Source organism: Arachis ipaensis, chromosome B10, assembly GCF_000816755.2.
Source record: "Arachis ipaensis cultivar K30076 chromosome B10, Araip1.1, whole genome shotgun sequence".
In the NCBI taxonomy this organism is placed as follows: Eukaryota; Viridiplantae; Streptophyta; class Magnoliopsida; order Fabales; family Fabaceae; genus Arachis; species Arachis ipaensis.
The window spans coordinates 14,263,240-14,286,995 of record NC_029794.2 but is presented as its reverse complement, the minus strand read 5'-3'; the positions used below and the strand labels follow the sequence as shown (position 1 = coordinate 14,286,995).

The window sequence follows — 23,756 nt, the reverse complement described above, 5'->3', positions numbered from 1 at the left end:
GTTTAAACCGCCGCAAAATGCGTATTACCACATATTGCAATGTTTTCTTTAGTAATAACCATCTGGGTATAATCTAGTTAAGTAAAGACTACTATCTTAAACTACATATGTTTAAATCATTGTTACGTAAACTCGTAACACTTTTTCTACATTCGTTTTACGTAAAAAAATTCACAAGTTAAATAAGCTATATATGTTAACTCATGTGAACAAATTTACTAATAAGATTTTCTTGTTTACTTTATTGGCATTTAAATTTGCATTCAAACATGGATGTAAAAGAAGAAAATAAAATCATACTCTGAATTTATAAAGTTAAAATAAAGTTCTAGAGAGCATAAATCAAAGTTACGCCTCTTTGAAGTTATGCCTTACTAAATCTAAATCAAGAAACTCTAAAAGTAGATAAACATGTACAATTGCGACCCAAATCATTAAATTAAGGGAATCAACGTAACTCTTATAATAAAAGATCAAAATTTCTCTCCAACATCGTATTGACCTCGCAAAAAATACTCTGTCAAGAATCTATGGGCTTCACGTTTTACAGGATCTGATATTTCATCTCCATACCATGGTCTTTTGTTCAGATCAAAGCACATTTTCTTAACATGTATATCATCTTGTCTTTGTTGGTCTTCTAAAGTTTCATTGTTTTCTTCCGAAACCTTATTGAGATCAAACTGCATGGATCTGTCAACTACAACAGAGGAGATATCATCTAAATTGTCTTCTGAATCAGACTCTTCTCCATCTAAACTGTCAGGAACTATTTCTCCAGAATATTCAGGTAAGATTGAAATATCAACATGAACATAACAAAATGAGTATACATAGAAGAAACTGAGAACTCCGAAGTCATTAAATATTGACTTAGAAAAAAAAATCAAACGACAATATGCTAAGACAATTTTAAAAGTAAACGCAAATTTTCGACAATTACCATCTCCCTTATTAGTAGTTTGGGAAAATTTCTTAAACAGAAGTTCTGTAGCAATTGTTGTGCTTGCAGAAGATGACGAAAAGTCCTCAATTTTTATTGGTCCTATTATGTTCACTAGTGTTTTCAAAACATAACACTAGTGAAATTATATTGAATAATAGATAGCAAGATTATCAAAAATGCAACCCTAAGAAAAACAACAACTGAAACAGCATTAAGGATTTAACGTAAACTAACTTTTCTGTATTAAAATCGTTGAAAGAAACGAAAAATCTACTTTTACTCATGAAAATTCACAATAACATAAATATTTAACTGCAAATAAAAACTATACAAGTATAAAGTAACCAAAGAAAACAACGTACAATGTTGAGTTTATTTAACTTAGTTTATGACAAAAAGATCCTTTTTAAATTACATTAAAATGCTTCATTTAAGCACCACACGACATCATCGAAATTCTCTGAAGCATTTTCTATGAGGTCTTCTATATCATCCTCTCTTGTCAACAGTAAATCTCCAATGTCACCTTCCGCTGACATGTTCAACTGGCTGTGGAGAAAAACCAACTTCAACTTCTTCATTCTCTTCTCCCATGTCATACAAATCCCGTGGTTTCACAAGAACCACAACACTCCATTCCTTAGCTACTTCATCATCCACATAGTATACAAGCTGAGCTTCCGATGCCAATATGTACGGTTCATCTTCTTCTCGATTACCAGTGTGTATCGGACGAGAGAAATTAACGCTGGTAAGCCCCAAATGGTCTTGTTTGATACCTCTACTGGTAGTGGTATCAGCCCAAACACATTTGAACAATACCACTGTGAAGGAACAGTTATAATTCAATTCAATTATGTCTACAATTTTTCCGTAATACGGAACACCACCAACAACCACTCTATTATCACACATACTTGCATAACTTCTTGTATTAGATGATACATATACTCCATTATTTTGTGTTTTCAGCCTGTTTTCCTTTATGATAGTTCTAAACTTGTATCCGTTAACATTGTACGCCCCAAAACGTCTTGCCTGAATCATGGGACCGCACGCAAACAACTTCAAGTCTTTCGAATGAAGTGTACTTTCCATAGGAACCTGGAACCACATAACATTCATACTTTATATTAAAATCGGTTTTTATATAGTACTAATTCCAGGCTAAAAACACATTGGTCAGATTAGTATTCTGTCAACCTCATGTTTGAACCACCGAGGAAATTCTGCATGGACGACACTATCTATCTTAGCTTGCGACCTTGTCTGATGACGCAAGCTTCGCTTTGTCTTTTCCCTAAATGTACTTTATGGGAGAAAAGAAAATTAGTCTAACTAGTCACTGGGAGAAAAGAGTTATATTGGTGTTTTAGAAATACATGTGTATACTTACTCAACAAACGGAACCACGGCAACGCAGTTGACTAGCACATGACGATGAGCTTGATGTTTTTCCATTGGAGTGAGTTCGAAATGCCAAACAGCCCCTAATGCCTTTCCAATAGCTAGGAACATACTTTCCCCTGAATTATGAAAATCATCAACGTGCTCATCATCAACTCGCCCTGGTCGGTTGATTCTAGTCTCAATATTATCCAAATATCTAGAACAGAAAGTCAGGACCAGATAAATAGTCTTCTGCAATTGAGCCTTCTGGTTGTGCCCTATTACGAACATATTGCTTCAGACGTCCTAAATACCTTTTTTATAAATACAATAAAACGCTTAGTATATACACAATTAATTCAACTGAGTGTACTAAAGGGGTTTATCAGCAAGCTAATCTTTCTATTGGATACATCCACCGATAATGTACTGGTCCACCAAGAGTAACCTCATCAACAAGATGCACCGTGAGGTGAACCATGACGGTGAAGAAGGATGGAAAAAAATCATTTCCATCTGACACAGGGTTTGCACAACATGATTCTGAAGCTCAGCAAGCTGCATAGGGTTTATGGCTTTCCCACAAAGTTCTCAGAAAAATGATGACAAATTTGCAATCACATTGGACACCTGACTCAGAAGTGCATTCTTCACCAAAATTAGGAGTAATTGTTCCATCAGAATATGGTAGTCATGACTTTTTAACCCAAATAACTTGCGCTGTCACAAATCAATACAACATCAACATTGCTAGAGTAACCATCTGGAAAGACCACATTCTGCAAAGTCTTCAGGAATACATCCCTCTGTGAATTTGACATCGTAAATATTGTGACTGGATATTTACCACCTTTCCCCGGCCATAATTCAAGCCTTATGCCCATGCATTGTAAATCTCTGTGAGCTTTAAGATTGTCTTTTGATTTGCCGCTATCGTTTAGGATAGTGAAGACCACATTATCACACACATTTTTTTCTATATGCATCACATCGAGGTTATGACGCAACATCTGATCCTCCCAGTACGGGAGGTCAAAGAAAACATTCTTCTTTTTCCAATGCGAGTCATCTTCATCCGCATTCTGACCATTGCGTCTTTTTTTGGATGTCACAGTTGAACTCTTCCCAAATGAAAGGTGCACATTAGACTGTTGCCTCAATACATCTGTTCCGGATAACTTCTTTGGTGGATCTCTACCTTTGACCTACCCGTCAAATCTATTTTGGTCTAGTCTGTATTTGTGTCCCTGATTCAAAAAGCGACGATGGCCCATGAAACACCATTTTTTACTATATTTCAGCTGATGTGACTTAGCATCCAGGTTACACGTAGGACAGGCTAATACACTGTGCGTATTCCAACCAGATAGGTTTTCCAATCCTAGAAAGTCGCTGATAGTCCACATCAGTACCGCACACATCTTGAAAGTGTTTCCCTCTTTGGCATCATACGTTTCAATGCCATCCCATAATTGCTTCAACTCATCTATCAAAGGCTGCAAGTAAACATCTATGTCGTTACCTGGCATTTTCAGCCCAGGAATAAGCGTGGATAGAATGAAAGATGTCTGTTTCATGCAAAGCCAGGGTAGAAAATTATACAGAATAAGAATCACAGGCCAGATAGAATACTTTGTGCTCATATTCCCAAAGAGATTAAATCCATCGCTTGCCAAGGCTAGGCAAACATTGCGCAGATCCGTCGAAAAATTAGTATACTTTGCATCAAACTTTTTCCATGCTTCAGCATCCATTGGATGCCTAAAGAAACCATCGTTATTACACGCCTGTTTATGCCATAACATATCACTTGATGTCTTGCTGCACATGAATAACTATTGCAACCGTGGTATGACAGGAAAATAACGAAGAGTCTTGACTGCTATAGGTTTTCCATTTCTCTTCATAGGTACGTTGAGCCTAACAATAGAGCCCTTTTTAGTCTTCTACTTCCATCTTGAACACTCACATTTCTTGCACTTAGTCAAGTTCTCATCATCACCTCGATACAGCATACAATCATTTGGACAAGCATCTATCTTGTTATATTCAATACCCAACTTTCTTATTGTCTTCCTGGCTTCATACACTGCCTTTGGAAGTTTTTCTTGTTCGAATGCGTCCTGCAGTAAGTCAAGAATCATGGACATTGCCTTGTCACTCACACTGCACATACACTTGAAATGATAAAGTTTCACTAAGAATGATAATTTGGAGTACTTTGAGCATCCGAGATATAACTCCTGCTCTCCATCTGACAGTAGATCGTTAAAATCCCACACCACGCGACTTGGACCTTCATATAAGTAAGGTAACACGTCTTCATCATCTTCTGCATGTTCGATTGTTGTGATGTCCTCACTCCCATGTTGCATCGTGAAATTGAATGCCTCGTTGACCATTTGATGCATTTGATTTACTTGGGATATCATATTTTCATCTACTCGTCCCAATCCAGATCTCTCTTCAACCGGCTTCTCACCATGACGCAGCCAAATAGTATATCTAGGGGAAATGGTTGTAACAACAGATGATCGTATGCATCCTCTCTTGTTTGCATAAGTTGAAACTTGCATTTAGGACATGGACACTTTATCATGCCATCGGAGGATGCATTCGCAGATGCAAAGTCTAAAAAATTGTTCAATTCTTGCCTATATTCCACACTATTCTGTGACTTTGAAATCCAGGTTTTATCAATATCTAGTATAGTATCAAAATATATCGAACTAATTAATAGTGGCATAAGAAAGTGAGAAAACAAACTTGTAAAAATATTCCTCCATCAGAATTATCACGATTTAGTTTTAGCTAGCAACTTAGGTTTAGCGAATTACAGTTGATATGAAATTTAGTGAGGCTTGCACAATATAAAAAATATCTTTCCTTCACTTACTACTATTTTCGTAAGAGAATTTGTGACGAATAATACTTAAATAAAATACAACCACATATAGTCTTATTAGCACTTTTTATAGTTTTGGCATTATTATTATTTAAAATTTTTGTCAATGTACTTTAAAGTGAAGAATGTGTAACTAATGTCTTTATTAAATATTTTATTACTTCTACTTGTTTTAACTAAATTATTGTTTAGGTGTCATGCAACTTGGTCGAACTTGTTTTCATTTTATGTTAACTAATATTGAAAAAATTAAATATTAAAATCCAATAATGATTCTATTATTATTTTAAAAGAAATTATAAATTTAAATCAATAAATTATATTTTATTGTCAGTCATTTTCTAATTTAGAATAAAAGATCTCCTATGTTCCAATTTGGATTTCTCAATTATTAATTGATTATCAAACATTATATATTTTTTTTAGACTATATCATTTTTATATATACTTTAACATATGATAAATAACATAAAAAAAAGGTGATTCATCACCATTATTATATATAACGTGTATTTCAAATAAGTTAGTAGTTAAAGATTTAATTTTACTATAAAACTAAAAAAATATTGCCATACTTAAACTAATAGAAATATAATAAAAGGAAAAGTTTAGGGGCTAGCAACTTTGTTAAATTCTGACCAGCATGTAACCAGCAAAGAAAAGTGAGCTATTGGATGAAATCTCACATCCATCTCACACCATTAAAACCATCATTGATGGCTATTTGATGGCTACAAATCACAAAATTGCTGGTCCCCTAGCATTCCTCATAATAAAATTCTTGCCCACAAAACAAAAAATATAACCACTAATAGAAAAAAATTACAGAAGATTGGAAACTCCAAACGCGTTGCCTTTCGTGAATTTCATTTCAACTTTGGACTTTTTAATCATTGTCACGATATTTATTTTGGTTGAAAATGATTACTAAATATGCGGGTCGATAAAAAAAGATAAAATGAATATAATTACTTTTTTTACCTTTGTTTTGTTATATTTTTTGCAATTTCCTCCATTTTAAATAATCATTAAAATTCAGCGTTTAAAAAATTAATGCTTTTATTTATATTTTCAAATTAGAAATCTAAATTTAACAGTTGAAATTAAATTTAAAAAAAAAGTCAGCTTAGGTTATCTAACATGTAAAAGGAAAGGGAGAGTACTACATGTACTCCGTAGAAAAAAAACCGATGACAACAAGAGTAAAAGTTATGTGTATACAAAAAACAGTGTGAAAAAATTGAAAAATTGACTGATAATTATATTTTGACCAAATTTTAAGATGACAGTTATAGTTATCATTGTTTAGTAATTGGAATAAGATGAAAAAGTGAAAATTGGGTACCAAACTCTCTTATTCCCTTTATACATTGTTATAGAAATGGTTTGAGAAAGAAAAAATTGAACAAAGTCAATATTTAATAGATTTTTATAATTTGCAAAAATTATTATACCATAATTAGTTGTAGTTGGTTTTATATTAAATAAAAAGATAAACTTAACCATAAGAAACCACTTCAACTAAATTATTGTTGCAGATATTTTTTTTATTTAGATATATTTTTAAAAAATAAAAATAAAATAGTTCATCAGAAATAATATTTTTTTTAAATTAAATTTACACATAATTCCATTTCTCTTCAAATTATTATCATACTATTTTAATCATAGTTATGAAAACCGAATCGGACCGGCCAGTTCAACTGAGTTAACCAGAAACCGATCACTAGAACGGTTCGATTCGTCTCAAAAATTGTATAACAAAAAATCGGTAAAAAAATGGTCGAATCGGTGAACCGATCAATTTTTTTAGGTCTTCCAGTTTGATAAATACCCCAAAATGGTGCCATTTTGATTTTTATAAAAAAATCCCAAACTTATTGGACTACCCGAAAGCTCCCCATCTTTCCCAGGCCCCGACTCACCTCCTCCCCTCTCTGAAAATTAAAAGGACAAACAAAAAACCCTAGCCCCCTATTCCCGTACCGCAGCCACCGTAGCCACTGCAGCCCCCACAGTCCCGCAGCACCGCGTCGTTGTCATCGCCGAGCGCTCTCTCTCTGTGTTCGTCGGCATCGTCTGGACATCGGAAGCAGGGTTGAAGATTCCTCACTGTCGCCGTTGTTGAGCTCTCTCTTCTCCTCACCATCACCGCCAAGCTCTCTCTTCTCCTCGTCGTCGCCATCGAGCTCTCTCTTCTCCTCGCCGTTGCCATCGAGCTCTCTCTTTGTCGCCGTCAAGCTCGCTCTCTGTCTCTCTGTCCCTTCCTCTGGTTAGCTTAAACACTGCTTCTTGAGTTTGTTTTTTCTTGTTTTGTTGATCTGTTGTTAATAATACTGAATTACTGATTGAGTTACTGGGGTAGTTCACTGATATTGAGTTGCTGAGATTTTGTTAATTTCTGATTATTCTGAGTTGCTGAGATTGCCAGAATAATATTGTTGATTGTTTTTCTGATGTCTTTCTGTCTCTTCCTCTGGTTATCATTCAGCATTAAGCACTGTTTGTTGAATTTAATTTTGACTTTTTTCTTGTTTTGTTCTATTGATTTGTTGTTAATAATAATGTTTGAGTTGCTGGGTTAGGTTACGGATTCTGAATGGTTGAGATTTGTTAATTTTGTTAATTTTTATATGCTATTGTGAACATGTTTTTTAGTTGTATATTTTTTTCGGTTAAAAATTTAATTTATCAAGGGGCGTTTATTATGATTTAGACTGAAATTAGAAAAAGTATAAAACGAGGTTTGAAATAGTACATACATGAGATGCAGAAAAACAATGTTACTTACCTGGTTGAAGATCCATATAACTGGCTATTGGTGTGAAAATTAAGGCCTTTAAAAAACTGAAAAACAAAAAAAAATTCATCGTGTGAAATCAAAACAATTTAATTTGAAACAGTTCAAAGTAGCAGATAAATAAGTCTTTAGAGAGAAACACAAAAAGAGGAGAACCAGATAGGTGAGTGATGCTTCAGAAATAATTTGTGCTGAACTTGTGTAAACTGATTTTATTGCTTATCAGTAAAGTTTATTTAATTGAAATGGCACGTTTATATACCTTTGAGAAGCACAGATTTTTATAACTGATTAGTTCAACAAACATTTGAAATTAAACCGATATTCTCTACTTTTTTGTTAACCTAACAGTTTAAGTCCATATAAAATATGAAAGTGGTTCAATTTAATTTTTTAAAGAAGCAATACTTAACCTGTTTAAGTTAATCCCGTAACTTCGTAACAGATTTGGGGCGACAATAAAAGAACAGGGATACATTGCATAATACAAATTTAAGGTGATTTGAAAATACAAAAAAAATATTTGAAATGATTAATGTTAAATCCACAGGTTAAATATTGTTGTGATCTCCTCCTAATTCTAAGCATTTTCTGTTTTTTCCATACGCCCCAACTTTTCTATAACTCTCAAACTCTCACATAAGCTGCACGTCATTCTCATCAGGTGAGAGACTTCTCCCTTTCAAACCCTTACATGAGTTAAACCCTTTCTCTTTGAGAGTTTTTTCCGTTGCATGTTAAATATAAGATTGTCATTATATATGTTCTCAAGCTTCATGCATTTTGGTACACAGTACAACTAAGGAGTCAGAGATCCCTTTCACTGTGCTGCACAAAACATCCACTTCTTAAAACTTGTCCACATCCATCAATAGGAAACTGAGACCAACCAAGTAAATATAGGATTTGAAATTTAATCTCCAAAGTTAAGGTACTTTTTTGTTCTTCTTTTCTTTACGTTATTTTATTTTTCTTTTACATATCATTCAGTAGTAAATAATGTATAGTATCCAAATTACTCTATGAACCTCACGTGTTACATTTCTGAATTGTTAAACTTTTTTTTAAGATAAAAAATTCTCTTTTTTTAATCCTTAACTTGTATTAATCTCATTTACTGCTTTTTGGGTTTATTATGACTTCTATTAATCTCATATTAATTCGACTTTTCATATGCTACGAATGACAAGAGAATTGATTTCTGTTCATGTGTTGATGTCTACGGGTTTTTTTTTAAATAATTTACTTTGTTTAGTTCTTTTATTTGTTTTAATTATGCAAAGGGGACCGTATTCGATAATTTAGTTTACTTGATTTTGCTCTCTCGCAGAACAACTAAGTTCTCGTGACTTTTGTGTGTTCTATTGATCTTTATCTTTGTACAATCTTTATTACAGAATGACTTCATTTTACTTTACTTAGTTACTTGTACAAGCATTTGTTTCTCACCCACTAATAATGCAAAGTCACCCCATCTTTTTTGTTTTTCTATGCATTCATCATTTTTTTTTGCTTTTATATTTTAATGTGATATCAGGAGTGTAACAATGAAAAATAGTCAAAGCACACACCCATATACATATATATAGAGGAAAGAATGTAAAGTCATGTATAGTTAGTTCCAAGAAGATTATAATGCATGAGAGTAGTTAGTGCCAACTAGCATATGCAAGGATCGAGCTGATGAAATAATCTAATTCCACAAAAACATACATGTGTATACATATTATACCCCTTACATTTTATATTCAACATCTCTTTCTCATTTACATTTGTTCTGTTATTTGTTCATAGAAAAAGTGTAAACAGAACGCTTTAAATCAGAGCAAGCAACTTTATACACATACTGAGGGCTCCAAAATATTGGCAAGAAAAAAAGACGAAGTGGTAATAAGTAATTATTTGCATTAAGATTTTGATTAATCTTCTTGAATATGTTGTTGTTGTTTACGTAATTATGTCGATATCAATGATATAGGAGAAAGAGCAAGGAAGGCCCGTTGGTAGAGGAGAGTTGTTTATCATGACTCATAAGAAAAAAAATGGCTCGTATATCCATCCCGATGCGCGTGTTGTTAGTGTAAGTCATGTTTGAAAATTTCAAGCAACTTAGCTTACTGTATATATCGTGCTACTGTTAACTCATGTCTTTCCAATGTGTTGTATATTTGTAGGAAACAATTGCGAATGTTGAGAGCCAGGATGAATCCTCTGAGCACCTTTCACAAAATGATTCGCTAGCACAAGTTCTCGAAAAGGAGCAACCAGGACGAGTTCGTGCCCTAGGTGCTGGACCATGTCCCACCCAACTCTTTGGTAACGCTGCTGGACAACCGTCGGGTTCTGCAGAGCCCAATGAAGAGTATGAGAGGAGGATTGCAGAATTGACGGCTAAGCTAGAAGAAGAGCAGGCAAAGAGGCAGTCGATACATAAGGTCTTGGGATATCTAGTCCAACAGCAAGGAGGCAATTTGCCAGCTGAGGTTGCTGCAGAGCTGACTTTTTTGGGCAGTATACCGGACTCGTTACGTGCAGGGCCATCTTCATCTGGTAATCACGACCTGCAACAAAAATTTTGAATTTCAATCAATGTTCTTAGATACTTTTGCATTTAAGTTGGTTTAGTGCTTTATGCTTATTTTCTTCAAGTTAAGCATTCCTACTTTATTTTGGATGATGTTATGACAATCTAATTATATATGTTATGTTTGCATATATTTAATTTGGTTTGCTATGTTATTTGGCTATTTTACTTGGTTGTAATTTTTTTAAATTAATTGAAAATAAAAAATTAAAGTTTAATAAACCGGCATCGTTTTCAAATCACTGGCATTTAGCGGCGGTTGCAAACTGCCACAAAATTAGAAATATCATTTTTCATCCTCATACTGCAGTGGGTAAGAACCGCCACAAAATCAGTTCACATTTCGCGGCGGTTATTCTAGCGGTTGAAAAAAATCGCCGCTAACCGTTTGCCCGCGCCCCATCTTCTGGCGTTTAATTAACCGTCACGAAATATTTTGCGGCGGTTCAAAACCGCCGTAAAACAGCTCCAGAAACCGCCGCAAAGTGCCGGAATTGTTGTAGTATTTTAATTTATTGTTAACCAAGAGAGTTCAGAGTATTTTAGTGTCTTTTGAGCAAGTTAGCACAAACTCCAGAAATGCATGCATATTTAGTTAGTATAAAATAAACACTAAAAGTTTTTTATGTGGATACTATTCATATGGGTATCATATTATTTTATGATATATTATTTAAGTGGGAGTATGTATTTAAATGCTTATATGATTTAAACAAATTTAGAATATTGATATTTCTGCAGAAATGAAATATTTAATTTTGTTTTTATTCTGACTCATAATCTCATAAAGTTTATTAAAATTGGACTAGTTACAAAATAGACATGCATGAGTTTATTTTTTCATGTAATTTTTGAATTTTCCCATCCAAATTTGATCTATGTCATTGAGTATATTAGTATGGTGATCATCGTGGTTTCGTCGTGACACTAATGTGACAAAGTTGTGGTAATTCCATAACTAATATATGAGATGGAGTAAATTGTTAAAGTAATTAGGGAAATAACACTTAGATACGCATATAATGTTTATAAGATGTGATTATCTCAAGAAAATATATATGTATAACTCAAGTGGGAGATTGTTAAGAAATTATTATTTTCTATTCTATTTATGGGCAATACATATATTAATTATAAGGGATAAGTATGATTTTGGTCCCTAACGTAGGGGCAAAAAATTTATTTCGTCCCTCGCCTTTTTTTCACAACAAAAAGGTCCCTTAGGTTCCGGTTTGTTTTAAAATCGTCCTTTGCCCCCAAAAATAAATTTTTAATACAAAAATGCTCTTGATGGTTGGTATTACTTCCCGCGAGATCAATTTTCCTTTCCCAAGCAACGCTTTGTCTGAGAACAGGACTCCTGAGTGAAACGTTTGTGTGAAACAATTGTGCGAAACCCTTGGAAGGCCTTCCTGCGACGTCCGGCGTTGGTAGCTTGAGAGAGGTTGCCGGAAAACTTCCTGGGTTGTTAACTTGGCTTCGTTCCAACAAAAATCCCTTGGCAAGGTAAGCATTATGTGAATGTAATTTATCATTTCGTAATGTGGATTGTGCGAAGGTGTGTGGAAGGGTAGGGTTTGAACTGATTGTAGTTGTTGTTGTTCATAGTTGGTTGCCTAATTCCCTGTGATGATTAATAGGGTTTTTCGGGAAGGAGATGGCGCTCTTCAACATGCGGGTGTACCATGGTGGATTATTTGGATATAAAAATGGTGTGCTCAAGTACTTGAAGGGTCAATCTACAGTTGTGGAGGACATTGACGGCGATCGGTGGAGTGTGTTTGAGGCATACGAGGAACTGAGACAGCTTGGATACCTGAAATCCAACATTTCTGCGTTATGGTACAAAGACCCAACTGAGGATGATTATGAGCGTCACTTGAAGCTGTTGGGAGGTGACACAGAGGCAATTGAAATGTGTACCATAGCAGGGAGGAGAGGCTTTGTTGATCTGTTTGTGGTGCATGAGGTTGAGGATGCCGAGGGATTTTCGGAGGTGGGTTTTCTGGACGTGGGGGAGAAACGGTAGGTGGCCAGAATGAGAAACCCTTAGGTGGTGGTATGGATTTAGTGGTATTCGAAGGCAATATAGATAACAGTGATGGAGCTAGGGTTGCTGGTCAACAAGAATGCCAGAATAAGGATGGTGGAGTGGAATTAGGCCAAGAGGGACATGAGGCGGTTAGTGATGATGTTAGCAGTGGCGAAAACAGTGATGACCCAACATACTTGCCATCTGATAAAGAGGAAAACAGTATGGAAGACATCCACTTCACTGACAGTGATGAGGTGTACGACTATGAAAGTGGATTCGGTGAAGATAATGCTGTGCCGAAGGACTGTAATGTGGAAAAGGGCAAAAAGGTTGTTACAAGTGATTTGGATGATGAGGATGCAGTTGACGGTGATGAATTAGAGCAGGACCATGTAATAGGGATAGATGCTGATGATGGGGAGGATCTTGCTGAGGAGGGGGGGCAGAGGTTTCCTGTGCATAAGACACAAAAGGAGATGGGAAAGTACCAATGGAAGGTGGGCACATTGTATGAATCTCGGCAGGAGTTCAAGGATACGGTGGTGGCCTATGCAGTCAACACAGCTAGGAACATTAAGTTCAAGAAGTGCAACTTGGTGAGGGTTCGAGCTATTTGTCAGAAAGGCTGCCCATTTTGGTTATATGCACACAGGGTCGGTGAGGAGTTCACTTGGCAACTAAGAAGCATGAATCTCCAACATACCTGCATGCAGACACACAGGATTGGGATTATGCACAGCAAATGGTTGGGTAGCCAGTTTAAGAAGAAAGTTGAATCCAATCCAAAGATCAAGGTGAAGGAGCTGGTTGCAAAGGCTCACAAAAAATGGAACCTGACCGTTACCAAGGCAATGGCAGCTAAGACAAAACAGGAGGCTTTTAGTCAGATACAGGGCGCCTTTAGGGAGCAGTACAAGCGAATAAACGACTACTGCCATGAACTCCTAAGAACAAACCCAGGTTCCACAGTGATTCTGAAGGTTATTAGATCACTAGATTTTGCTCAAGAGAGACAGAACGCAGAACTGATGAACTATTGTGTTTTTCAAAGAATGTATGTATGCTTTGATGCTTGCAAGAAAAGTTTTCAACACTGCAGAAGGTTCATTGGGCTGGACGGTTGCTTCTTGAAAACCCCCCAAGGTGGACAACTGTTGACTGCAGTCGGAAGAGACCCAAATGACCAGATTCTTCCAATTGCGTATGCGGTTGTGGAGGTGGAGACTAAGGACTCTTGGGTCTGGTTTCTGCGTCACCTGTCTGATAACTTAGGCCCATACAACCTTGCAAAGTGCACGTTTATGTCTGATCAGCAAAAGGTAACTCACCATATATCAGCAATGCAACTTGTCCTTGTATACATTTATATATGAACTAATAGTTTGAAATCTTACCTTCTGTAAACAGGGCTTATTGTCGGCGTTTGAAGAGGTCATTCCAGGGGTGGATAACAGGTTCTGTGTCAGGCATCTCTACAGCAACTTCAGGAAGAAGTTTCCTGGTTTAGAGCTAAAGAACAAGATGTGGAGGTGTGCTAAAGCAAGTCATTGGCAGAGCTGGGAGAAGGAGATGAAAAATTTGCGAGTTCTGAATGAGGGAGCATTTAGACATCTCAATGGCATTCCACCAAGGTTCTGGTCAAGATCCAGGTTTACCTTCCTATCTAAATGTGACAGTCTTGTTAATAACATGAGTGAGAGTTTCAATGCTGTGTTAGTAGAAGCAAGAGAGAAACTAATTGTGAGCATGTTAGAGGATATTAGGGTTTATATGATGACTAGATGGGCTGCAAATAGGGAAAGGGTTCTTAATTATCCAGAAAACATTATGCCAATGATTACCAAGAAATTAGAGAAACGGGCAAGCTTAGCTAGGGACTGGAGGCCTTACTGGTCATCTGCTAGCAACTACGAGGTTATGTGTGGTCTAGATAAGTATGTTGTGGATCTGGCTGCTGGTGAATGTTCTTGCAGGACTTGGCAAATGAGTGGAATTCCTTGTCCTCATGCCATCAGCTGCATCACCTTCAAGGGCCTTAATTTGGAGTCATATGTGGCTGACTGCTACAAGAAAGAGGCCTACATCAAGTGCTACCAGGAGGTGATACACCCTGTAAACGACCCGGAGCTATAGGAGAGGACTCAATATGATGATGTCATCCCACCTCCATACAGGAGGCTAAGCCACAGACCGGTGAAGAAGAGGAAAAGAGGGGCTGCAGATGAAGATAATAGAAGCCAGACTCATCTGTCACGGAGGGGAGAAGTCCAGAGATGCTTCAACTGTGGTGGAGTTGGACACAAGAAGAACGGCTGCAGCCAGCCTAAGAAGAGGGTAAGAGGGTATGTGATATGCTATTCTAGGGTTCAACTACCATTATGATTGTCAACTATATAATTTTACTGCTATATGATATGTGTGTAACTTTCTATATGATTTTCATAACTATTGTAGGCCCAAAGTTCAACCAAAAAAGCTAAGAAGAATGCACCTAAGCTGGCACCTGGTCAGACAGCTTGGGGAGGGAGAAAGAGGAATACTGCATCATCACCAACCAATCTGCCAGCATCCCATACCAGGAAAACCCCCCCCCACAAGGCCCAAGAAACATGAAGCCCGGCCCACCACAGAAGCACCTCAGCCCAAGAAAGCTTCCACCAAGCCCAAGAAAGCATCCACTCAGCCCAACATCCTGGCCCAGACCAAGAACAAGGCTGCATCTTCTGCAACCTCCACCAGCAACAAACAGCCTCCTAGCCAGCCATCTGTGAGGAAGAGGCCCTTTTCTATCATTCAATGCAGTGCACCTCATCTACCCCTGCAGAAGCTGAGGTTGATGGCCAAGTTACCCCCATCTCAGTGGGAAAATCTTTAGCATTTGAGTGTGAAATCTTTTGTGACTCTTGTGTTAATGTTTTGCAAGTAGTGTTTTTAATTTTGGTATTGGCTATTTACATTAAGAACATTACCTTAGTTACATTGGTTTGAGTACTGTATTTTGGTATTGGCTATTTACATTAAGAACATTACCTTAGTTACATTGGTTTGAGTACTGTATTTTGGTATTAAGTGCCTGAGGACACTTGAAGTGTTGCTTCTCTGTTTTTTGGTACTAGGCATGTGGAGGCAAACATAAAATATTTGTGTATGTTTTAACTAGTCATCAAATGAAATATTCCATTACTAATTACTGAATTTTCAGATCTTCTATTGAATGCTTTTCTGCTTTGCTCATAAACTACTTTTACATTACAAAATAACACAACTCCACCATTAAAGAAGGTGACAATTTGGGCAATATTAAACAACACTTTTCTTCATTAATTCAAACAGTTTCAAAGATGCTACAAACCTATACCACTGTAACATCACAGAATACCCTCAAACTCTACCCACACAACACAGGAAACCTCATAACATTCCCTACCAAATCATCTATAACCTAAATGCATTCCATTAGGGTGCTTCAAGTTGTAATGATTCTGCAGGAATAAGAACAAAAAGCCCACCCACCCAGCAAAACATAGAGCAGCCACAACCCAAAGCTTCGTCTCCAACTCCTTCAATCTTGCCTTTAATTTCGTTATCTTCCTCCTATTTCTTGCAAATTCAACCTCTTGCTGAACACCTCCAGGTTCCGGATCTGCCCATCTGAAGAAATCACACACATCCTGAACCTAATAGGAGCAACAGAAACATATGAAGAAATCCCAAATTCTCAGACCCACATTAGCAAAATAGGAAGAACACTTTACCTCATAGTATACACAACCCCAAAATCTTCGTCCAGGGTTATCCTTCGTCGATGATGTTTGCAAAATCGGCTTCTCACCATGGCCACAGAGCAACTCCTTTGCATCTGAACGAAAACGTGAGGCTCTTGAGCTCTGGGAAGCCATGGACGCCACTGTCTCCTGAACCCTAGCCGTCGACCTTCAGCAGTAGCTCCCGTCGTTATTCCTGCCTCCCCTGCACTTCACATTCATTCAATTTCTTGATTTAATCCTTCTATTATTATTTATTTATATTAATTAACGTTTCCCATATCCGTTAAAACGGTCGTAAATAAACCTAACGACCACAGGGGTAAAATTGTCCGAGGGACGATTTTAAAACAAACCGGAACCTAAGGGACCTTTTTGTTGCAAAAAAAAGGCGAGGGACGAAATAAATTTTTGGCCTCTACGTTAGGGACCAAAATCATACTTAACCCTAATTATAATTACAAATTAAGATATTTTATATTATATGATTTATATATAATGTTGATCTCATTTATTATCATAAATGCTGAATTGAATAAGTAATTATTACTTTTGATTTGAAATTAAATGAGAATAAAATTAGAGATACTATTTTATTTGGGTTTTAGAATTTAATGATTGTCACACTCAAATATAAATAGTAACGTCAGAATTTTGGTTTCTAACATATCAAATCCGCCTCTGTAGCTCTTTTTTCATTAAAGGAGTTGCGATTCAGTTAGGGCTGGCAATGGGTAGGGTAGGGTAGGGTTTGGACTCTACCCTAACCCTACCCGCGGGTTGAAAATTTTATTAAAACTCTACCTTACCCTACCCGCGGGTTAAGAATCTCTCGACCCTAACCCTACCCGCACCCTAAAATTCTAAACCCTACCCTACCCTACCCTACCCTACCCGCAGAAATATCAAATTTTTTCAAAGTAAATATAAAATTCAATTATTTCGAATTTTATACGTATTAATAACATAAAAAATAAAAAATTAATGCTCTAAATTACTAAATTAACTAACTAGTTTAGTGGTTGTTCACTTATTATAAGTTATTACATAAGAGAGGTTGTGGGTTCAATTCTCACTTCCTTCACTATATAGAGAGATTTTTATAAAATATGTGTTATATATGAGGTGCGGGTAGGGTAGGGTAGGGTACACCCTAAACCCGTACCCTACCCTACCCGCAGGCATACCCAGACCGTACCCTACCCTACCCGAACGAGTTGGACCGGGTTGGATACCCGCGGATAGGGTATGAATTGCCAGCCCTAGATTCAGTCTTATTAGAGATATAGATGCGAGCTTTATATTATACAAATGACATTGTGTTTGACTTTTGGATTGCTAAATTCTTCTTTGTTCAGTACCCATATCTATTGTATTGTATGAATTGGTTAATAAGTGTGGTTTTATACTTGTCCAAGTTAATGTTCCTTATATATGAGGATGGAATCCCACTTTATTAACATATTTGTAGTAAAATTGGTATATTTCTTTAAGGGATTCAAACAGCATCTCTATTTTTAAAATCTCCTCATCGAAAATGGTTAAATGAATAGTGACCTAGAAAAGTAATATATACATATATATGTATAGTGCCATCGTGACGATATTTACATATGTTCATACGAATATATTAAATAAGAGTAAAGTATCGTTTTTGTCCTCAATGTTTGGAGTAAGTCTCAAAGTTGTCCCTAACATTTGAATCGTCCTATTAAGTCCCTAACGTTTCAAAATTGACTTAATGTTGTCCTGCCATTAGGAATCTGTTAACGGAATTGATGGCGGGACAAAATTGAGACGATTTTGAGACGTTAGGGGCTTAAATAGGACGAAAACGTTGGGGACAAAAACGATACATAGAAATAAATTTTAACTTTATCCTTCACTAATATTAATCTTTTATGGTACATTGTTATTTAATTATTTTTTAATCACATTGAAGTAAATTATACTTAATTACATTACTTTGATTCTAAATAAATTTTTTTATAATTTTACTCTTAAAAATTTTTACTCATCATGAAATGTTTGTAAAATGACTAGAATCACATTATTTTATTGTATATGTATCATTTTTTTCCCACAAATTTATGTACTAGTCATTCTACAAATATTTTATGATGAGTAAAAATTTTTAAGAGTAAAATTATCAAAAAAATTTATTCAGAATAAAATTAATGTGATTAAGTATAATTTACTTAAATGTGATTGAAAAATAATTGAACAACTATGTACCGTAAAAAATTGATATTATTGAAGGATAAAATTAAAATTTATTTCTATGTATCGTTTTTGTTTCCAACGTGTTCGTCCTATTTAAGTTCCTAATGTTTCAAAATCGTCTTAATTTTGTCCCGCCGTCAATTTCGTTAACAGATTCCTAACGGCAGGATAACATTAAGTCAATTTTGAAACGTTAGGGACTTAAATAGGATGATTCAAATGTTAGAGATAAATTTAATACTTATTCCAAACGTTGAGGACAAAAATAATACTTTACTCTATTAAATAATAACTTATTAATTAGGATGCAAGAACTATTTTTTGTGAGTAAAGTTTAAGATAAAAAACTAATGAAAAGAAGCAGAAGAATACATAAAAAGTTATAAGAGAAAATGCCAACTATTTCAGTCGTGCACTCAGGTTATGTAATAGAGTTGCTTAATAGAGTTGCTTGAACCACTATAAATATTTACATTATATGTATCAATATGGGCAACAAATGAATCAATTTTTTCTAACGATGCATGTTCAAGTCTAACTCAAATATCATGTTGATATCTATGATAGTAAATAAAATTATGCTGAGAATAATATGAAGAAAAGAAAAATTGTAATAAGTTAAAGTTAAAAAAGATTCCAATAAATAATATATTTAAAATATGTACAAATAAATAATATATTAAAAAAATCAAACAATCAAAAAATTAAATAAATTGAAGTGAATAAATTTTCGTGTTCAAATAAGTAATGAAAAATGTCAACTAATAATTAAATGAGATATGACATTTTATTTTTGAATTTTAATTTTTATTTGTATGATTTGTGGATGTGTTCAAAAAAATTTTTGTGTTCGATTGTATTATTTTAGATGTGTTCTAAATTTACGCAATTATTTAATTTTTAAAATCATTTTAAATACCAAACAATCCAAAAATAAAAAAAAATAGAATAAATAAATACTAATGTTTAAATAAATAATGAAAAAATTCAACTAATAATAAAATAAGATATATTTTTAAATTTTAAATTTTATTTGTATGAGTTTGGATGTGTGAAAAAAGTACTGCGTGTAATTAAATAATTTTAGATGTGTTATAATTAAAAGAATAATCAATTCTTATGAAAATGCCATTCACCTCTTACTTGATATTTTGAATTTTTTGGTAGATTCACTCAAATAAATTGGAATATATATCTCTTTATTTGTAGCAACTTTATTATTAGAATTAACTATGACCAACCTATTATTACTATACATGTTGGATTATTATATTCTTTTTCACCCTAAATAAAGTTGCTGATTTTTATGCAAAGTTCTGAAAATTGGTCCGATCATCAAACTATTTTAGTTACTGATTCACTAATTCATTAGTCCAACTGATTTAATCACTACAAGAAAATGAAGTATTTGTAAAAAAAATTTTGTATTAATTTTTAAATTGTTACAAATGGTTGTTTTTTGTAACAAAAATTAGTTATAGTTACAAAATAAGAATGTTTTGTAACAATATGATTTCTTTTGTTACAAAATGTGTTAGTTTTTGTAACGAAATTGTATTTTGTTGCAAAAATTTATAATGTTTTATAACAAAAAATAAAGTTATTGTAAAAGTTCAAAATATTTTATAACAAAAAATTAATTTGTCACAAAATTTAATATTAAATTTTTTTTTGTAACTAAAATAAAAATTATTTCAAGATGTCAAAATTTTTAATTAATTATTAATCAAAGTAATTAGAAAATGGGATTTGATAGTTTAATGTAATAGAGCTAATTAAAACATGAATTTTGACACCAATTTCAAAGAGTTTGGCCAAGATTAGGCCGAACGGACCGAATCAGGCCCAAAAATAGGCCCAAACCCAACCCAACAGCCCAAGTAACTTAAGAAGAAGTATTCTTCTTCCTTCCATTTAGCAAGGAAATGCTGGAAACATGCTCAAGGTGAGGGGAAGGAGACATAACCCTAACACCACAAACAATCCACCATAACTTCTCGCTCCGAGCTCTGATCGCCGCACTGTTTGCGACTACGCGCCCAGCGCATCGAGCTTTACAAAGCCCATAACTTTATTCCAGAGGTAAGCCACCTTTTTCTTTTCAATTTTCTCTTCCCCCATTTCGAATTCAATGTGTAATCATGTTGGATTTTGCTTGAATTCGATGTTTAGGTTCGAATTAACTCGCGGGTATTGCCGAGTTTTGACCCAATTCTTCGTTGGTAAGGTGAGGATAACTCTAACCCTTGTGAGATCTGAATTCAAGTGAGAATTATGTTGATTTAGTAATGTTCATTGGAATTAGATTGAGTTGTGATGTTAATTGAGGCTTGTTGATGGAATTGGTGGTATCGGAAAGCTGGATGTTGGGCTGAGGTAGCTGAGTTTTCTGTTTGGGGTGTAATTTTGGATCCTTGGAATTTGTGGAACGGTGCTAGTTGAGGCATTCCATACATCACGAGTAATCGGTCAAGGTATGATTTAGGTTTCTCATATTTAATATATAATGTTTTGTGAAAACTTAGGCTAGATGACCATAGGATAGGATGAATGCATGTGTATATTAAATTGTTTGGTGCCTTGAGAATGATTGTGAACTAAGTTGGGAGTTAGTTGTTGTTTGACGTTGGGGATGAAAGATAGAATGCTATATAATGCTTTAATGATAGATTGAATAATTGTGATATGAATGTTAATCAATTGATAAATTTTGGGTCGGAGGCCATAAAACTGGGCCGGAGGCCATAAAATTGGGCCGGAGGCCGAAAAAAGGTAAGAAAGGTGAATAATGATCATATAAGCGATGATAATGGTGATATTGACTTTATAATAATGATGTTTGTATGAATGATGATTTATGTATGGCTTGAGTTGAAGAGGGTTAAGAGAGTTGATAATGAGAATTGATTAGGTAAGTTTTGGGATATGAATTGGATAGTGAAATGTGAATTGGTATGATTAGATATTGTCAACAAGGCTTGGAGTTTTAGTATTCAAATATGAGTTATGATTTTGGTGAAATAGAGGTTTGAGTATTTTTGTAAAAAAATTGATTTTTAGGCCGAAATTCGGAGAGCCATAACTTGGCTTCCAAACCCTCAAATGATTTCAAATTTGTTTCATATGAAAATTGGGACTGTGAAGTTTATCTCGTTTGAAGAACAGATAAAAATATATTAAAATTAAAAGGTTATGCGTGTCGAAAGTTTAGTACTAAAAAGGTGAAATTTTGCAATTTAAGCATTTTTCTGATTCTACATAACTCGCGTACGCGAGCCACCACACATGACGCGACCAATCCCTACGGGTTGGGCATCTCGCATACGCGAGGTAGAACATGCGTACGCGAGCAAGGAACTTTAGAAGGTTGCATACATGACCCCTTGCACACGACGCGACCAATCTCTACGGGTTGGGCATCTCGCGTATGCAAGCAAAGTGCTTGTGTACGTGAACCCTCTAGTTTTGGCAATTAAATTTTTGTGATTTAAAGCTACATTTCGAACCTCTAAACCTCTATTTTTGCCCTTTTAGCCTTAGAACATAGAGATAGACTTGGTAATAAGTTAGAGCTAGGAAATAGAGGTAACTTGGAGATGAAGTAAAGGTTGAAAATGATGAGATTAAACTATGAAAAGGAAGGTTACTTGGAAGTAAAAGAAGGTCTAGAGTAACTGAACTGAGATGTTAATGATGAGATTGGGGATGACTATGTGTGGCCGGATTGGTCGAGATGTGTGTGTGTGTGGCCGGAATGGTCGAGATGTGTGTGGGGCTGGAACGGTCGAGATGTGTGTGTGGTCGGAATGGTTGAGAGGGCAAGTTTTGGATGCGATCCTGCTTGCTCGTTAACTTGAAAAATATATTCGGATGGCAAGTCGATGACGGAAGTTTCCTCTCTTGTCGTGATGTGGATGTGGGGAATGTGAAAAGGCACTCTCCTTCATATTGTTTCTCCCACATTCTTCTCTGGTTGCAAGATAGAAAGGCACACTCCTTCGATGTGGAAAGGCACTCTCCTTCGTTTATGATCTTCCTGGAGATGCGCAATCTAGAGACAAATGTCTGGGTTAGCTACCAGATGTGTCGGGTTCTGGCAAAGTAACTGACACGTGAGCTCACGGCCAGTATGATAGACATTCATCATATGCATATGTGTGTTTTGTTTGCTATGCATTAATTGGGAAAGCCTAATTGATTATATTTTGCTAATTGTTGTAATTGTTACTTGAACTACTTGTTTTCTACTTGTGCTTGCCTTATCTGTTTGTTTGTTTATGCGAATTATCGGAGATGGAGGTATGGAGGAAAGGAGGAAAGAATTAGAGTTACGGTTAAGTTAAGTTAGACTTAGATATCCTAGAAGACCACCTTTTATAGCTTTCGTCTTTAAATATTTTAAGTTTTATAATCTGAGTGTCGGCATTCTAGGATTTCCTCTGACATTCTCAGGACCTTATATATTATGTGCGTGGCACCTTTACCATGTTGAGAACCTCTGGTTCTCACCCCATACTGTATTATTGTTTTTCAGATGCAGGTCATGTGGCCCCTCGTTAGGCGTCTGGACTTCTGAAGCGGAGTGATTTCTGGGTTTCATTTTGTCATATAGTTTATGTTTATATGTACTTAATTTTCTCTCCGAATAACGTGTTTATTTTGTTCCTCCCAGAGGTTAAAGGAGAGCTAGGGTTTTACCTATGTATTTGGGATTTTTGGGATATGTGTATATGTATGTAAATATTCTCCGGCCAGCCTTGGCTTCGCAGGCTGAGTTAGTAGCTAGTTATTTTGTATCCTTGACTCTCTATTCTCACTTTCTGTCTATTTATACTTATTATCTTTAGATTTCTTAGCACGCAAGTTATCTCATTTTCTGAGTGTTACGCTTTTAGTTTGCGTTTTTATTTTACCCTTTTTTTTTCAAGGCTCTTAGTTAAATATCTCTTGCACTATATAGATATATATATTAATTTTAGAGGTCGTAATACCTTACTATCTCAGTCTTATGACTTAAGCATAAGATTAAGTGTGGTAGGTGTTACAAAATTGAATTTAATTAATGATGGTTCATAAGTAATTCTTTTAATAATAATAATAAAGTATTGTG

General features: G+C 35.2%; 3 protein-coding genes across 3 annotated transcripts; 1 reads left to right on the top strand and 2 right to left on the bottom strand.

Annotated features, from left to right (window-relative positions):
* On the bottom strand, positions 474-4,911 carry LOC107620200. Its single transcript, XM_016322400.1, has 9 exons — positions 4,286-4,911; positions 4,024-4,156; positions 3,682-3,903; positions 3,051-3,540; positions 2,749-2,851; positions 2,343-2,552; positions 2,150-2,246; positions 1,473-2,050; positions 474-843 (listed from the first exon to the last, which is right to left on the bottom strand). Exons 1-9 carry the CDS (start codon positions 4,909-4,911, stop codon positions 474-476), a joined length of 2,829 nt encoding a protein of 942 aa, XP_016177886.1.
* LOC110268357 lies at positions 12,686-14,792 on the top strand. The gene is made up of 2 exons (XM_021114459.1): positions 12,686-13,978; positions 14,067-14,792. The coding sequence occupies exons 1-2, from the start codon at positions 12,686-12,688 to the stop codon at positions 14,790-14,792; spliced, it is 2,019 nt and encodes a 672-aa protein (XP_020970118.1).
* Positions 15,838-16,640, bottom strand: LOC110268189. Its single transcript, XM_021114072.1, has 2 exons — positions 16,415-16,640; positions 15,838-16,336 (listed from the first exon to the last, which is right to left on the bottom strand). The coding sequence occupies exons 1-2, from the start codon at positions 16,556-16,558 to the stop codon at positions 16,091-16,093; spliced, it is 390 nt and encodes a 129-aa protein (XP_020969731.1). The 5' UTR covers positions 16,559-16,640; the 3' UTR covers positions 15,838-16,090.